The sequence below is a fragment of the Temnothorax curvispinosus genome, unplaced genomic scaffold (assembly GCF_003070985.1).
Source record: "Temnothorax curvispinosus isolate PA1 unplaced genomic scaffold, ASM307098v1 QBEX01012734.1, whole genome shotgun sequence".
In the NCBI taxonomy this organism is placed as follows: domain Eukaryota; kingdom Metazoa; phylum Arthropoda; class Insecta; order Hymenoptera; family Formicidae; genus Temnothorax; species Temnothorax curvispinosus.
The window spans coordinates 118,746-132,770 of record NW_020222514.1 but is presented as its reverse complement, the minus strand read 5'-3'; the positions used below and the strand labels follow the sequence as shown (position 1 = coordinate 132,770).

Below are 14,025 nucleotides of genomic sequence, written 5' to 3'. Positions count from 1 at the left end.
TCTCTCTCTCTCTCTCTCTCTCTCTCTCTCTCTCTCTCTCTCTCTTTCTCTGTTCCCTTCGTATGTTTCCCGATCGTCTCGCGTCTTCACTCTCGTGCTTCTTCTTTCCTTCCTTTTCTTCCCCATTTCTTCCCTCCTGTCCTCCTCCGTGTACTTCCCTTCCGTCTACACTCTTATCCCTCTCCCGCTCTCTTCTTCCGCCCTCCGTCGCTTTTTCTCCCTTTGCCTACGCGACCTCTCTATTTATCTACGAGTTCATCCTTTTCTCTCTTTCTCTCTACTCCCCGCTTGTCCTTCCCGCATTCTACCCCGCGTGCTATCCACCGTCGTATCTTTTTCCTGGCATTGTCTTTAATTTCTCCGATGCACGTTCGTCTAATGTAGTATCGGGGTCTTGCTGTGTACAATCGCGCAACCCCGTTCGCGTAAAACGCGTAGCGTAATTCATTGTTCCGTTCCAACTCCTCCACTCTCCCTGCTGGGAATCTCTATATAATTCCCGATTCTCAAAACTGCAAATTGCAAATAAATCATTCAGTTTATAGATAGTGATACTTCGCGAGCGCGCGATAACACCTAACTATCGAACACTGCGCGATTAAAAAAGAAAAAGAACCTTTACCGTAGCCCTCTTTGACAGTTGCTCCGTTTAAGTATACACTTGTACAAGGTAACTCCTGAGAAAATCGAGACAGCCGCGTAATTTCGAGACTAGAGAACGTCTGACCTTGTTCGATCGTTTCCACTCGCTTCTTCTCTACGCGCAGATCAGACAGCTCAGTCGCATAGGTCGCGATTCCAGCTTGAACCGCACCAGCCACACCCAAAGCGACGACGGACACCGTCGATTTTTCCTTCAACGGGGAAACGACGCGCGGGTGAGATCGTCGCTCGATCGAGTCGATCGACGACGGCCTACAGGTCCGGGATGGCCGGGATGGCTGGGATGGTAAAAGCGCGGGATTCGGGGATACGCGTTACCGCGTAATATGATCACGCGAATACGTCACACGTGCTTTAAACAACGGGTAACGTCGTAGCTGCGAGCGACCACGTGGCGATAGATCTGGATCAGGGTTACTAACTGGCTATATCTGACCCTCTTATTTGACTGGTCGTATTACGGTCAATCGCCTCAGCCCTACACGATGCGAGTCGGATATCGCGCTTGTATACGTGGTACTATGTCTGGAACACGTCAGTGACATGTCGCGCTGTAATTAGATTCACACTGGGCTTATTCGTTGGACTTCTTATCTGGTGACAATACCGCGCGATCTTTGCGCGTTAGAATGTATATGCATTTTATCCATATAACGCGCGCGCGCGCATGTGTGTGTGGAGAACGCGGTATTATTTTAAACGCTTTATCGACGGACGACGTCGGGGGTGCACCATGCGTTTTCTTCGTCCGCGGCGACGCGGCGGACATCGCGAGGTTCGATCGAACTCCCTTTCTATACTCCGCTTTCGACAATAATTACTGGACTCGGTAATCACGCGCACGCAACCGTTTCCGCATACGTCGTCGGTTAATGTAACGTTTTACCGTGCACATCGCTAGGATAACTTATCTCGAACTCCGAGGCCCTAACTCGAGCGGCGTCCCGCAGAACCGCCCTCGAGAGTAGGAGAACTCACCGTGAAACCTCACGAACTTCCGGCTTTCCGCCCTAATAATCACTCTCCTACGCGGCGCCCTAACTGCGAGAACTTCCTTCCGTTTCCGCGTGACTTCACTCCCCGGACCCACGAAATTATACCCGCCCTTAAGCGCGCCCCCGATTTAAGCGATGCTTAAAAATCGCATTCTCCTCGTCTCTTCATCAATCTCAAGCCGCAATCTCCTCGCTTCCTGTTACAACCCCGTCCCCCTTGTCTTGTTCGTTCTCGTTCCCGGTAACAGTTGTAATCCCCCTTCCGCCCTCCTACCGCGGATCGCTCTTACCTCGAGCCAAACTTCCACTTCCTACCGCACTGATCTAGTCTAATGCACTTTGCTGGTCCACGCGAATTCGTTTCCTCCGTCCCAGCGATCGATCCGATGTCCGTTCCATCGAGCGATCATTTTCAAATACGAGTCCGGCCGAAATGATTATCCGATTCGTTCTTCAACCTTTTCGCAATTAAATTCAATTTCGTCATGTATTCTCTAAACAACTTCGACATTAACTATCGTTGTAATTATTAAAGTCTCTCGAAGCTAAAAATACCTAATTAAATAAAAAGATCCTTCTAAATTTTCGTTCCATTATAATCCAGAGGTTGTCGAGGCTGCAAAATTTAAGCCAAGAATCGATTCGAGATCGGCTCAAGAGTCTGCAGATAAAAGAAAGTGCGGGGGGGGAGGGATACGTTGTATACTAGAACTTTTGGAACCACTATCTTAGGGGACCATGGTACACCATTTGTCCTTACGAAGATTCCTGGTACCCGGATGATGAAAGTACGCGAAAGAAAATTCTTCTCGAAGCCTTGCCGTTATCTCCGACCACCGCGCCCGTCGTCTCCGTTTTGCTGTCTGGCTTCAAGTCGCCTCAGCAGTTTTTGTGCGGGACCGACTCATTTGGGAAACGGCGGAGTAGGGCTTGCTCGGGTGGTGCTTCTTCATTTATTCATCCAGCCGCGGATCCTCGCAACGATGCCGATTCGTACGACAGGATGTGCGATCTCTCCTCTCGTCTCCGCGTCTCGATACATCGGGACGGCCGCGAATTGTCCTAGAAATCGCTGCTTTCTCTCGCTATTTCCCCGGCCTTCGAAGCGGGGGGTTTCGTGTTTATCCCTCGAGGCTCATCCTATCTCCGACGATCTCTCCGTCTCCCGACTCCAAGGACGGACCAAAATCTCGTTCGTCGGCGAGTTGTCAGTGACAAACTATGTAAGCTGCCGCTTACATTCGACCGGATCCTCGGATAGTCTTCGTTGCCGCCCTTTCCTCCCAATTTCTCTCCCGCGAAAGAATTATAGTCTCCGACGCTTCGTCGGGGATCCACTCGCGTATCGACGGCGGAAACATACCGCCCTTGATATCGCCGCGCGTTTCGTCAAAATAGAACCTGAGCAATCGTCTTTGAAAGTCATTGCCTGATTTCGACGGTGAAAGCAACTTTGCCATTATGTAATTTTCTGTTGAACATTTCTCAACGATCCACTAACAATAAGTTCCTAAGTATGTACGCCGTTTTCATTAGCATAATAAAGATTGTCAAGCATAAATAAGCTAAAGAGTGTTTAGTGAAATCTTTAATCTAAGCGCTAATATAATACTATCTTTCGTTGAACGTGACTATTGTAATGTCTTCCACATTTCATCATTCACTTTTAATTTTCTCGATTGTCAATTTCGAATTTGTTAACGATATCGCGCCTTTGTTACCGATTTCTAAGCAACAGTCTTTTAAATATTTTGATTTGATTCTATTTTTTAACTTTATTTTGGTCTCAAAATCTAGTCTAACCTTAGCCTTAGTCTAAACCAAGCTAATCTTATCCCTAATATCGCTGAAAACCGATCCCGATTTAACTGCGGTAATTCATTCTTTCGCAGACACACTTGGCGGGATGATTCTAGCAACTCGGTAGGTACTGCCAGGTCGACGTCGGCAACGTCGCTTTCTTTTCCCAAACGTTTCCCTCATCCTCTCGATCCTCTCGTTTCCCGACCACAATCCCCCGACCCTCGATCCTTCGCGACGTTTTCTCGATTTCCTTCGGTGCCGTCGCGCCTTTTCCTCGATATCCTATAGCGTGGCGCGTTTCAAATGGACAACTTGGCGACGGAAAGACCTTACTTTGCCTTACTGACATGCGCGTGTGCGAAATTTATTCTCCGCCACCGGGAGAGATCGCGCTAACCCCGATTACACGCGGTCGCGACCGATGTGAGGAATATGAAGTAGACAGGGACGCGTGCGAAATTTTTTTTCTCATTTTGGATTCAATAATATTATTTAAAGCAGAAGACAATATGAAATATGCAGGCCATATGGCGAATATATTATATTTAAATCATAAAAAATCTCTTTTCTTTCGACACAATTTATGCTTTAGGTCACGAGGAATTATAATGTTACAAATTAAATAATAAGCGATCCCCACATCCTCGATATTTCCACTAAAGAAAAATTGTCTTCGACCTTATAAAAATAATCATGATAAAAGAAAGGTTTCTTTTTAATAATTTGTATTTTTCTTTTATCTCAAAATTTATATTTCTTCGCTCTTCCTAATCGATCATATTTAATTTCCATAAAAAGCATATTTCTCAAATAGCAGGGGTGGGTTTTGGATTGTCTCTTTGTGTGCGTTTCTGGGAGAAGGGGACGCGCGGAAAGACGTCGGAACGATATATCAGCTTCTCCAGGACGAATCCAGAGGACCTACGAATCTCGAGCCGTATATCTAAGGTCTAAACTCGGAAAAGTCCTGAGATTTTTTTTCCCACGTCGCCCCGTACACTACCTCCAATGAAAAGGCTTTCTATTAAATTAGAGAACGCGGAAATCTCGGAGGGATTCTTAAGCGACGGTTTCGGAAGAAAGTGCCGCCGGGAAAATTTCAAAAGTAGGACGACGCGAGTTATCTCGCGGCAGTTATTTGACGCAAGGTCACGAGGAGCTTGCCAATCATTTTCGAAGCCAAGTGAGCCGCTCGTGGCATTCGCGATTCTATAACATGCCAGCTAGATCTGATTATTTAAGAATCTACCTATTTCGAGAAACAATAACGACCCGCGTTATCTCGGAAGCGTCATTCCTTCTAAACTTAACGTTCGCGGTTGCGATGCACTACGAGGCTGCGTTGTTTTCGTACACACTGTAGATTCACACGTTTACAACACACCCCATTAACCACCCCATCCTCGAAAATTATGGACCTATTTTGTTGCCGGAATGATCGATTAAATCTACATCGCGATCCTTCGGTGTTTTAGGAAGATTATTTTGTAGCCTTGAAGTTTCTTTTGCATTTTCAAATTCCATTCTGTTTCCTAGGTTTCCTACGTATCCTTTGTATTGTGAGATTATTCTTAGAGCGTTTCTCGGAAAATTTTGCCTCATCGAGGACATAATAGACATGATATAAGGCCTATAACACTCGAACCTTGGCCATGCTAATAGCTTGATTCGCTCGATAGCGTTTACTCTGCACCGTTACAATCTGGAGCCACGCTGTACTTGATCGGTATCATCTTTTACATTTATAGTAACTCTGCCACTTTTGGCAAAACCCAATTTGACATGCAAATAATTTCGTTTTTCTGAAATCATCTTCAATTTATAATTATAGCAAAAATTAATCGATTAGAAGACTCTAAATCGAGATACAATCGTTTACGAAAATGTTGCTAGAAATTATAAGATAAATGAACATTTAATGTATTGGGAAAAACGCGATTATTGAAGCGTGATGCTGAGGCTTCTACTGCTTCAACGTTAAACGCGTACAAAAAAAAAGTGCCATGCGATTGACGACCTCTCGCGTGAAATTTATTCCGAATGATATTCGTCGTAGGAGAAAAAAGTCTCGTCGCCCCTGTGCGATGAGAGAAGAGAGAACCGGGCGCAGATTCCCGTGGTGGTGTCGCATTGCGGCGCACGGGGGGCAAAAGTACCACCCGATGTACCGACCTCGAAATGTGCGACAGACGACGCACTCGAAACTCGAGCGAGGCCGTTAGAAAATCGAACTACGAAAATGTAGAACACGCGACCCAGAGCAAGAGAGGGAAAGAGAAAAATAGAGAGCGGGAGGAAAAGAGAGAGAGGGAGAGAGAGAGAGGGCCCAAAAAGAGAGCCCAGTAAAGGAGCGTGCGGAAGCTCAAAGATACGAGATTCTTTACGGAGAGCGAAAAGTCGAGACAGAGTACATCATATCGAGATGTCGAGTCTCGAAGAATAAGTGACCGAGTGCCATAAGTGCCCTGTCGAAAATTTCCAACATTTCATGTAAAGATGTAAACCAACAAACATGGCGATTTTGGTAAGAATGTTTTTGCCCGGAGTAACAGATATTAAGTTTTTACGACTTAAACATACACTTGGTACGACGATCGCTTGGAGACGAGAGGAAGATGTGGAGGAAGAAATGTGGAGAACGAGAAATGAATTCACGGTCGCGGTTGTTGTAATTTTGTGGGAGTACGATATACAGGGGTGACATAACCATTCGGCCATCGTGAAACTCACGACGCTTTCTTTTCATCTTAATCCTCATGCAAAGCGTTATGTCTCCCAGTCCGGATGCAATCGGAGAAAAATGAGCGACTTTCGGGACACTGTGCGCTAAGGAGGGACGCCAGTTTGGGAAGCCAACGCGTAATTTCGGCGTCTTGTGAGCGATCGTGCTACAAGTATTCCGCCACTAAAAATCCGTATTAGTCTTGTTGTCGATCATGTGCCAAGGACGTGGAGCATTCTGGAGCCGCGTTTTATATCGCGCTTTTTCCTCCACATCCGCATATCCGCCTCAATCTCCTCTCGCTAAATCATGAGACAAAAAAGTTACCCTGTTCCACAGTTGGACGCGTTTAATTCATAATGCGAAACGTTAACAAATCTTAAACTATAGGTATAGATATATCATGTATTGCTACGCAAATGCCTTCATAATAATTCTTAAAATGCAGAGATATTATAAAAGAAGATAAATGCTCGTATCTACGATAATAATTCATATTTATGCTTTTGATAGGAATAGAAGGTTTAAGTTAATAAATGTATAAATAAAATTAAACAATAAAATTGTGTCCGGTTTAGTTTAGCTTAATTTAATTTAATTTAAATCTTCTAAATATTCGTAAAATTGAAATATCGTACAGTTATTCGACAATTTTATCATCAAAAAACTACACCGCTCTGGTTGGCTCTCGATTCCATCTCCTAAAGGAAGGAAGATCGAGTTGAATATGTTCGGGCGTGGTGCCTTCGCGAAGGACGAGAACGTTACGAAATTATTCCATTGTGCTCTCTCTGAATTTCGTAAAATCGATTGAAACCTTCCTTATCTTTTCCTCTAGAATCGTCTGCAATATTATAACGTTTCATTTACGTTTTACCTTTTTAAATTTGACTATTCCTATAATTTTCTGCTGAAATTAAATTCTCTTATAGTTCTGTCATTTTTGGCATTACTCCATTTTCCCTTGATGCAATTTAATTTTTAAATCTACTCTCGCAACTTTACATGCTTTTGCAATAGGCCATAATCTAAAAAAGATAATTTCTGAAATATTATATATTATATATAATATATATAAAATATTATTCTATATAGTGTATATGTATGCGTGTGCGTGTGTGTGATGTGTGTGTGTGTGTGTGTGTGTGTGTGTGTGTGTGTGTGTGTAGAGATGAATAGATAGATAGATAGATAGATAGACATTATTCTAATTGAAACATTTCAAAGTTAGAAAATTTAAGAAAATTTGTCAAAATATACAACATTAATGCAGTACAAGTAGGATGATAATCCCCTGTTGCGAGTTACTGCGAATCGCAACGAGTCTTCGCGAGGCCTTATCGCGGACAGTTATCATGTGTCGAATCATTCGCGAATGATCGCAATTATCACATGGGAATTTTCGCGTAACGTTACCGGTCATTGCGAGTCATTACAATCGCAAAGACGACGAACGGCGATATAATCGCGTGTATATCGGCCGTCGTAGCGCGCGCAGCGACGCGGCTAGTTGACTGCGGAGACGAGGGTGCGGGTGGGTGGTGGTGGTGGCGGCGGTGGGGGCGGTGGCGGTGGCGATAGAGGGTTACGGCGAAGGGGTGCGCGGTGAAAGGCAGAAGGCAGACGGGCGGCAGACACCCTGTGCTTATCCCTACCCACCCTGGTCCGTGACTCACCAAACCGTTAAAGGATGAAGCCGCCCTGCTTTCACTCTACGCGCGCCACACAGACGCAAGCAGGTGTACACACGTACATCTCTCCACGAGTGAGAGGGAGAAAGAGAGAGAGAGAGATGAGAAGCGGCGCTTTCGAGTGAACGAGCGTTGAACGCAGCACGTGTACGTGTACCGCGCGTTTGTGTGTTTACGTGTGTATGCGCGTACATAAAGGGTGGTTGTGGGAAGCGCGAAGCTTAATTACAATGATTAGATTCTTTTAGGATCAATTTAGAAGCGGACTTTCTCTTAATTGAAACATAAAGGCACACTATAGTTTCTTTTTTTATATCATAAGATTGAGAATCCAGCTGTTCTCTGACCTCGTTTTGACGAAGGTAGCTTTTGGATCGCGATTGAACAGGATGTTAACAATTTGATTGAATAACAATATACATGATTAAACGATAGAACCTGAAAGTCTGATTTATTAAAATTTCAGTTCAGAGCTTGATTATCAAGGTTTAATGTAAAACATTTGAAAAATATGCTGTGTTCCGGGATGAACTTTTTCTTCAAGGAAATATCAACAGGGAGCCTGTCGTAAAATTTTAGATTGAAGGTTGTAAGACACCCTGTATATGAATGAAGTCCGGCGCGTAATTTCTAGTACATGGCAAAGGGGAAAGAGAAAAAAGACGAAGTCTGGAAAAATCTATCCATGCGGACGCGACATTTTTATCGTGAACACGCCGGAAATTAGCAATTGCACACATTGCGTTGCACATAATGCATATAGTCAGTCTACGCTTTATTTTCAAAATTTTTTTTCTTCATAAATGCTAATTGCCCCTCTCCTCTCTCTCTCTCTCTCTCTCCCTTTATGATTCGTATTATCAAAAATTTATTCAAACAAGAATATTTACGAGATTTACCAGTTCAGCAAAAAAATAATATTTTTGCCAAACTTTTAGTCTCGTACTTCTGTTACGACATGTGGAGAACATTTTTTAAATATAATCTATATCTCGAATTAGAACACCAAAGAATCCTACAAATTACGATAATTTAAATCGAATAACAAATTTAATTCCGCCGAATTTTGTATCTAATTTTCCCAAATTAAAATATTCATGTTCTGTTACAGGGCACACGTTGAACGGCCAGCCACTGCTAGAATTCCCAATGGCGAGCGGCGAACCGGCATTGGAACCTCTGAGAATCAAAAGAGCCACTCTGTGGGCGAGAGTTGAGCTCAAGCATGCCCATCACTATCAGCATCATCGTCACAGTCAGATAAACCAAAGAAATATCACTCTCTGGGTATTTAGAGTGCACTGCGGTAACACGACGCATCTTCGAGGCAAGGTAATCTATCGATAATTTCATAAAGATCTTTTTTTTTTTAAATAATATAAATAAAAAATGAGCTTTAGCTTCCGCTATTCTGCTCCATCTCATTTCAAACATATGTGTATGGGTCTAGTTTTTATTCTCATTTTTCTTATTCTCCTTAGATCAGATATATCTTCTACTTTTTTTCAAATTTGTGAATCTATTACTTATAAAATATGTGTGTATGGGTATATATGAGGTGTAAATGTATGTGAGTATATGCAGTGTACTGAGCTCGGATCCTCTCGGTAGAGGTTCGCCAAGCCTAAATGACTGTGCGGATCAGTCATCCTTGCGGAATCATGCAAATTTCTAATAACAGAGTTTTAATATCACGCGTGATCCTTCGTTTTAACTGTAATTAATTGCGGCCCACAATTCAACAAAAAATCCAAAAATGTATTTGTTTAACAATCGAAATACTTTTCACAATCAAATTAATTATTTTGGAAAAGATACTACTCCAACGTCCTTGTCTTTTAGGACACACACACACACACACAAAATCATTAATGCAGTCTTACGAAATTATTATATTACGTTAGAATAAAGTTCTCTTTATCTGAAATAAGCGGTTCAATCTACAGGAACTCGGGCAACACTTAGAGATGGTGACATCTCTTGTGGTGAACGTCGGCCAGCTCGGCTGGCAGAAATTCGACGTGACGAAGGTCGTCAGCAGATGGTACACGACGAACTACTCGAAAGATAAACTGACGCTGCTCGTCGACTGCAGCGGATGCGGCTCGCACGTCCACGTATCGACCTTCGACGGGCACTCGCCGCACGTGATCGAGTCGTCCCTAAATCCAAAAGGTAATTCCCGAAGAAAGTCATAGAAAAAATTCACGATAAATTCATTCGTTTAATTCAGGAGTCGGCAAATTACGACCGTCTATTTTTGTATTAATTGATCGTGTAATTTTTTATATATTTTAAATTTCGTCAATAAAAAATTTGCTCTCTTTATAAGTTAAATGAATATTTATATCTTCTTGGTCCGCACAAAACTTAAAATATTTACTATTTGGGAGATATAGAAAGTTTGCCAACCTGATCTTTACGCACTGAGAAAGTGTTAATCCCAAAAAATATTTAGTCCGATACGAGCAACTAAACATGTTAGTTAGTTAACTAAACATTGGTTGTTTCAACAATTATTAAGTTGCACTAAAAAAAGTATATGCATTCGTGTCAACCTTTAAAATTTTTTAATCAAGAATTAATTAATTTAAAATGTTTACTTAAAATACCTAAAATATTTAGTTGCTAGTATCGGACTAAATATTTTTTGGGATTAATAAATTTTTTTTCTCAGTACGTTGATTGGAAAATTCTTGTAAATATTATCTTGCAAACAAGCGCAGAAATTTTTGCTAATTATCCTAAATTAATATTAAACTTTTTTTACTATAATAATTTTACTATATTGCAACACATGTAGGATTTCAACTTTAGCTAGCTTTCAATCAGATAATTGCGAGATCAATAATTGTTTTATTCGAGAAGATTGAAGCATTCTCTGATCAATCGCGTCGTCGAAAGATATTACTGCATGATCGATCAAGTAACGTTCCACGATTATTTATAACACAATCACTACTTTAGTCTCATATGGAAGCGTGCTGTAATTAGAATATTTTCTTTCAGGCGATCACGATCCGGATAGACCGTTTCTAGTCGTGCGTACTGATCCAGCGGCCGCGAAGCGCGTTAGGAGACGGGCAATCGAGTGCAGCGGCGCGATAAAGGGTCAGTGCTGCAAGCAGAGGTTCTATGTCAGCTTTTCTCAGCTTGGGTGGGACGATTGGATTATTGCTCCTCAGGGGTGAGTAAACCATTCGTAATGCAAATAATATATTAACCCTATAATCAGTCGGATAATAATGAATTTTCGAGCGATGTATTCCCCAAAGAAAGCACCTAGCTATTTCGAGACATTTTAACGCACACGAGTGTCGCTATCGATACGCTAATACGGATTCTCTCGACAGATACTACGCCAATTACTGTAGAGGAGACTGCGCGGCTGGTCACAGAACGCCGGACACATTTCTCAACTATTATACCCACGTAATCGAGGAATACCGGAAGATGGACCGGCTGGCCGGCATGCAACCGTGCTGCGCGCCTCTCAAGTTCTCGCCCATGTCGCTAATCTACTACGGCCCGGACTCGAACATTATCAAGAGAGACCTGCCGAAGATGGTGGTGGACGAGTGTGGTTGTCCTTAAAAACGCGACAGGGAAACGAAAGAGCACGCTCGAGAGAAAATCGTCGTGCTCTGCCTTGTAAAAAAGAAAAGAAAAAGAAGTAATCGCGGAATCGTAACCGCGAGTCCGGACTCGGTCTGACAAATCGGTCCAGAAACCGTCCGAACTCCGCGAGATTCGTCTCGCGTTAGAAAACAGGAACGTCGATGAGCCGAAAATCGATCGAGCGCGCGGAGCTCGAAGAGTAGTTCGCGCGTGGACGGTTTCCTGAAAACGATCGCCCGAGGGTAGACGGTATGCAAAGATAGTCAAAAGAACTAGGTAATTTTGCTAGATTTACACGCCACACATCGACGCGATTGCGTTCCCGAGCGCGTGGTGATAAAATAACAAAAATTAGCCTTTCTATATATATATATACAAAATATAGAACGGTCGAGTACGTAGATTAGATCTTACCGGTTGGTAATTTGTAAAGAAAAAGAGAGAAGAAAAGAATCGGCCGCGTCTCGGTTTCAAAGCGTCGTTTACAATACGCATATAATATATTTATCTATATCTCTCCGGTTTATTTGTACGCGATCGTAAAAGGCAGAGAAGAGATACGCGAGAGAGTTATTCAGAATCGGTATTCTTACCCAAGAGCTTAGTCTTTCTTTATTAGTTGCGTGATGAGAATGAGAGAAAGAGAGCGAGCAAAAATGAGAGAATAATTAAAACGATTGAAAGTAAAAGACGTGACTTTTACGATTATACATATAATATAAGATGTATATATTATATAAATATAAATATATATATATACATTCTCGGACGCATACACACATACGTGATTCAACCGAAGTATAGAATATTCGCGTACGAGCGCCGCGCGCGCACGCGCATTAAGTATAAAGACGAGAAAGAATCTCAATCTCTCTCTAATTGCCTTGTTTTTTATGCAAAACTTGTGAAAGTATCGAAAGTAACGGTTTAAAAAGTAATAAAAATGCTATTTAAAAGTCAAAAAATATACATATATATATATTATATATTATAAATATATAATACACACGTACGCACGCACGCATACGCAGCCATATACACCGACACACCTATACGCATAAGTAGACGTAAATCCAGTGCCGGGGTCGGGGATTGGAAACTAGACGGGCGGGATGAAAAGTACCCCATAAGTTCAAAAGAAGCGAGAGAAAAATTATTATTATTATTAATTATATTGTTAAGCGTAAGGTTGGCCCTAGAACTACGATTGGGTGTTGCGAGCGTGCGTATATTTCGACGATTTTTACAGATAAACACATACCAACAATTCGATAATCCGCTAAATGCAAAAATATATGACAATATTCGAGTACGCGCGATTGAAAAGAGAGGCCGCACACTCCTGATATCTCGTACCGTAACGTTAAGAGCAGTTTTTGCAATTTTCCTTAATCTGAATAAAAAAGAAGAAACGTGCCGTTTGTATTTTCGCTGATAGGTATAACGAACTCGCGAAAGTCCGCTGGAATGCGTATACCGAAAATACGTCTAATTGCTACGTTTTTAACAGCAAGATTGTCAAAAATTAGAAAACGATTCGGGAAATTACAAGAGAAAAAAAAGGGAAAATATGCATGAACTAATCGATAATTGCGGAAAAACAATAACGCGACAATAAACGAGGAACGGGGGGAAAGATGCCTTGAAACATTGGACGACAATTTTCGAGTGGCGGCATACATTTTTTTCCAAAGCATCAGTTCATCGAACGCGTTTCGAGACGTGATGCGTCAACGTGATTTATTGTTCCAAAGCGACGCGCGCGAAAAGAATTAAAGAAAGAAAAAAAACTTAAAGATATAAATAAAATTTTTTTCGTGGGAATGTCACGTTCGACCCACGCAGCCTTACTGGGCCTTATTAAGGTATCGTCGTACTATTACTAAATTACTATCAAAGTAACGATAAAGCTTAAGTAACGATAATGAACACAGCGGAGGGACAACAACGGCGAATGTGGTGTGAAAATCAACGGGTGTGAACAGCGCGATAACGTATTATTGTATTCGATCGGCGATGTAAAGTAAATTGCGATGGGTGAAGAACGGTGTGTGATTAAGGGGTTATAGGACCCTAAGGGCCGGTTGTTCCAACCTGTTGGTAAGTTAACTAATAGTTAAATCATATGTCTATCTTTGTCTAATGTAAAGGATGAACAAAGACATATATATGATTTAACTATTAGTTAGTTTACCAACAGGTTGGAACAATCGGGCCTAACAGGAGTAAAAGTCAGAAAAAAATTGAGGAGTTGTAAAAAATTGTAAATTAATAAGAGTACGAACTTTTTATTATGTATGTTGACTACATTTAACAATATATACTTTGTACAAGACAATTAGATTTTATGATGCATTAACATCACTGCAGTGATCATTTCAATTCTGTTCTGCGAAAGAATCATACATCAATGTAAAATAAATAAAAAATAGTTATGAAGTTTGTGAGAAGCATCCATGAAGACCGGTGCATACAATTATGATAAACATTTTTGTCAGATATGAAGTTAATTGAATTGATTAAGCCGTTCTCA

At 41.7% G+C, this 14,025-nt stretch overlaps 1 protein-coding gene across 1 annotated transcript in view; it reads left to right on the top strand.

Moving 5' to 3' along the window:
• LOC112462729 (inhibin beta chain) overlaps positions 1-13,623 on the top strand; it is a 26,714-nt gene extending 13,091 nt beyond the window's left edge. Inside the window, exons 3-6 of the mRNA XM_025028665.1 lie at positions 8,986-9,206; positions 9,821-10,049; positions 10,884-11,061; positions 11,228-13,623. Coding sequence (XP_024884433.1) covers positions 8,986-9,206; positions 9,821-10,049; positions 10,884-11,061; positions 11,228-11,468 — 869 coding nt within the window. The 3' untranslated portion in view covers positions 11,469-13,623. The remainder of the gene's footprint in view (positions 1-8,985; positions 9,207-9,820; positions 10,050-10,883; positions 11,062-11,227) is intronic.
• Positions 13,624-14,025: the final 402 nt, after the last annotated feature.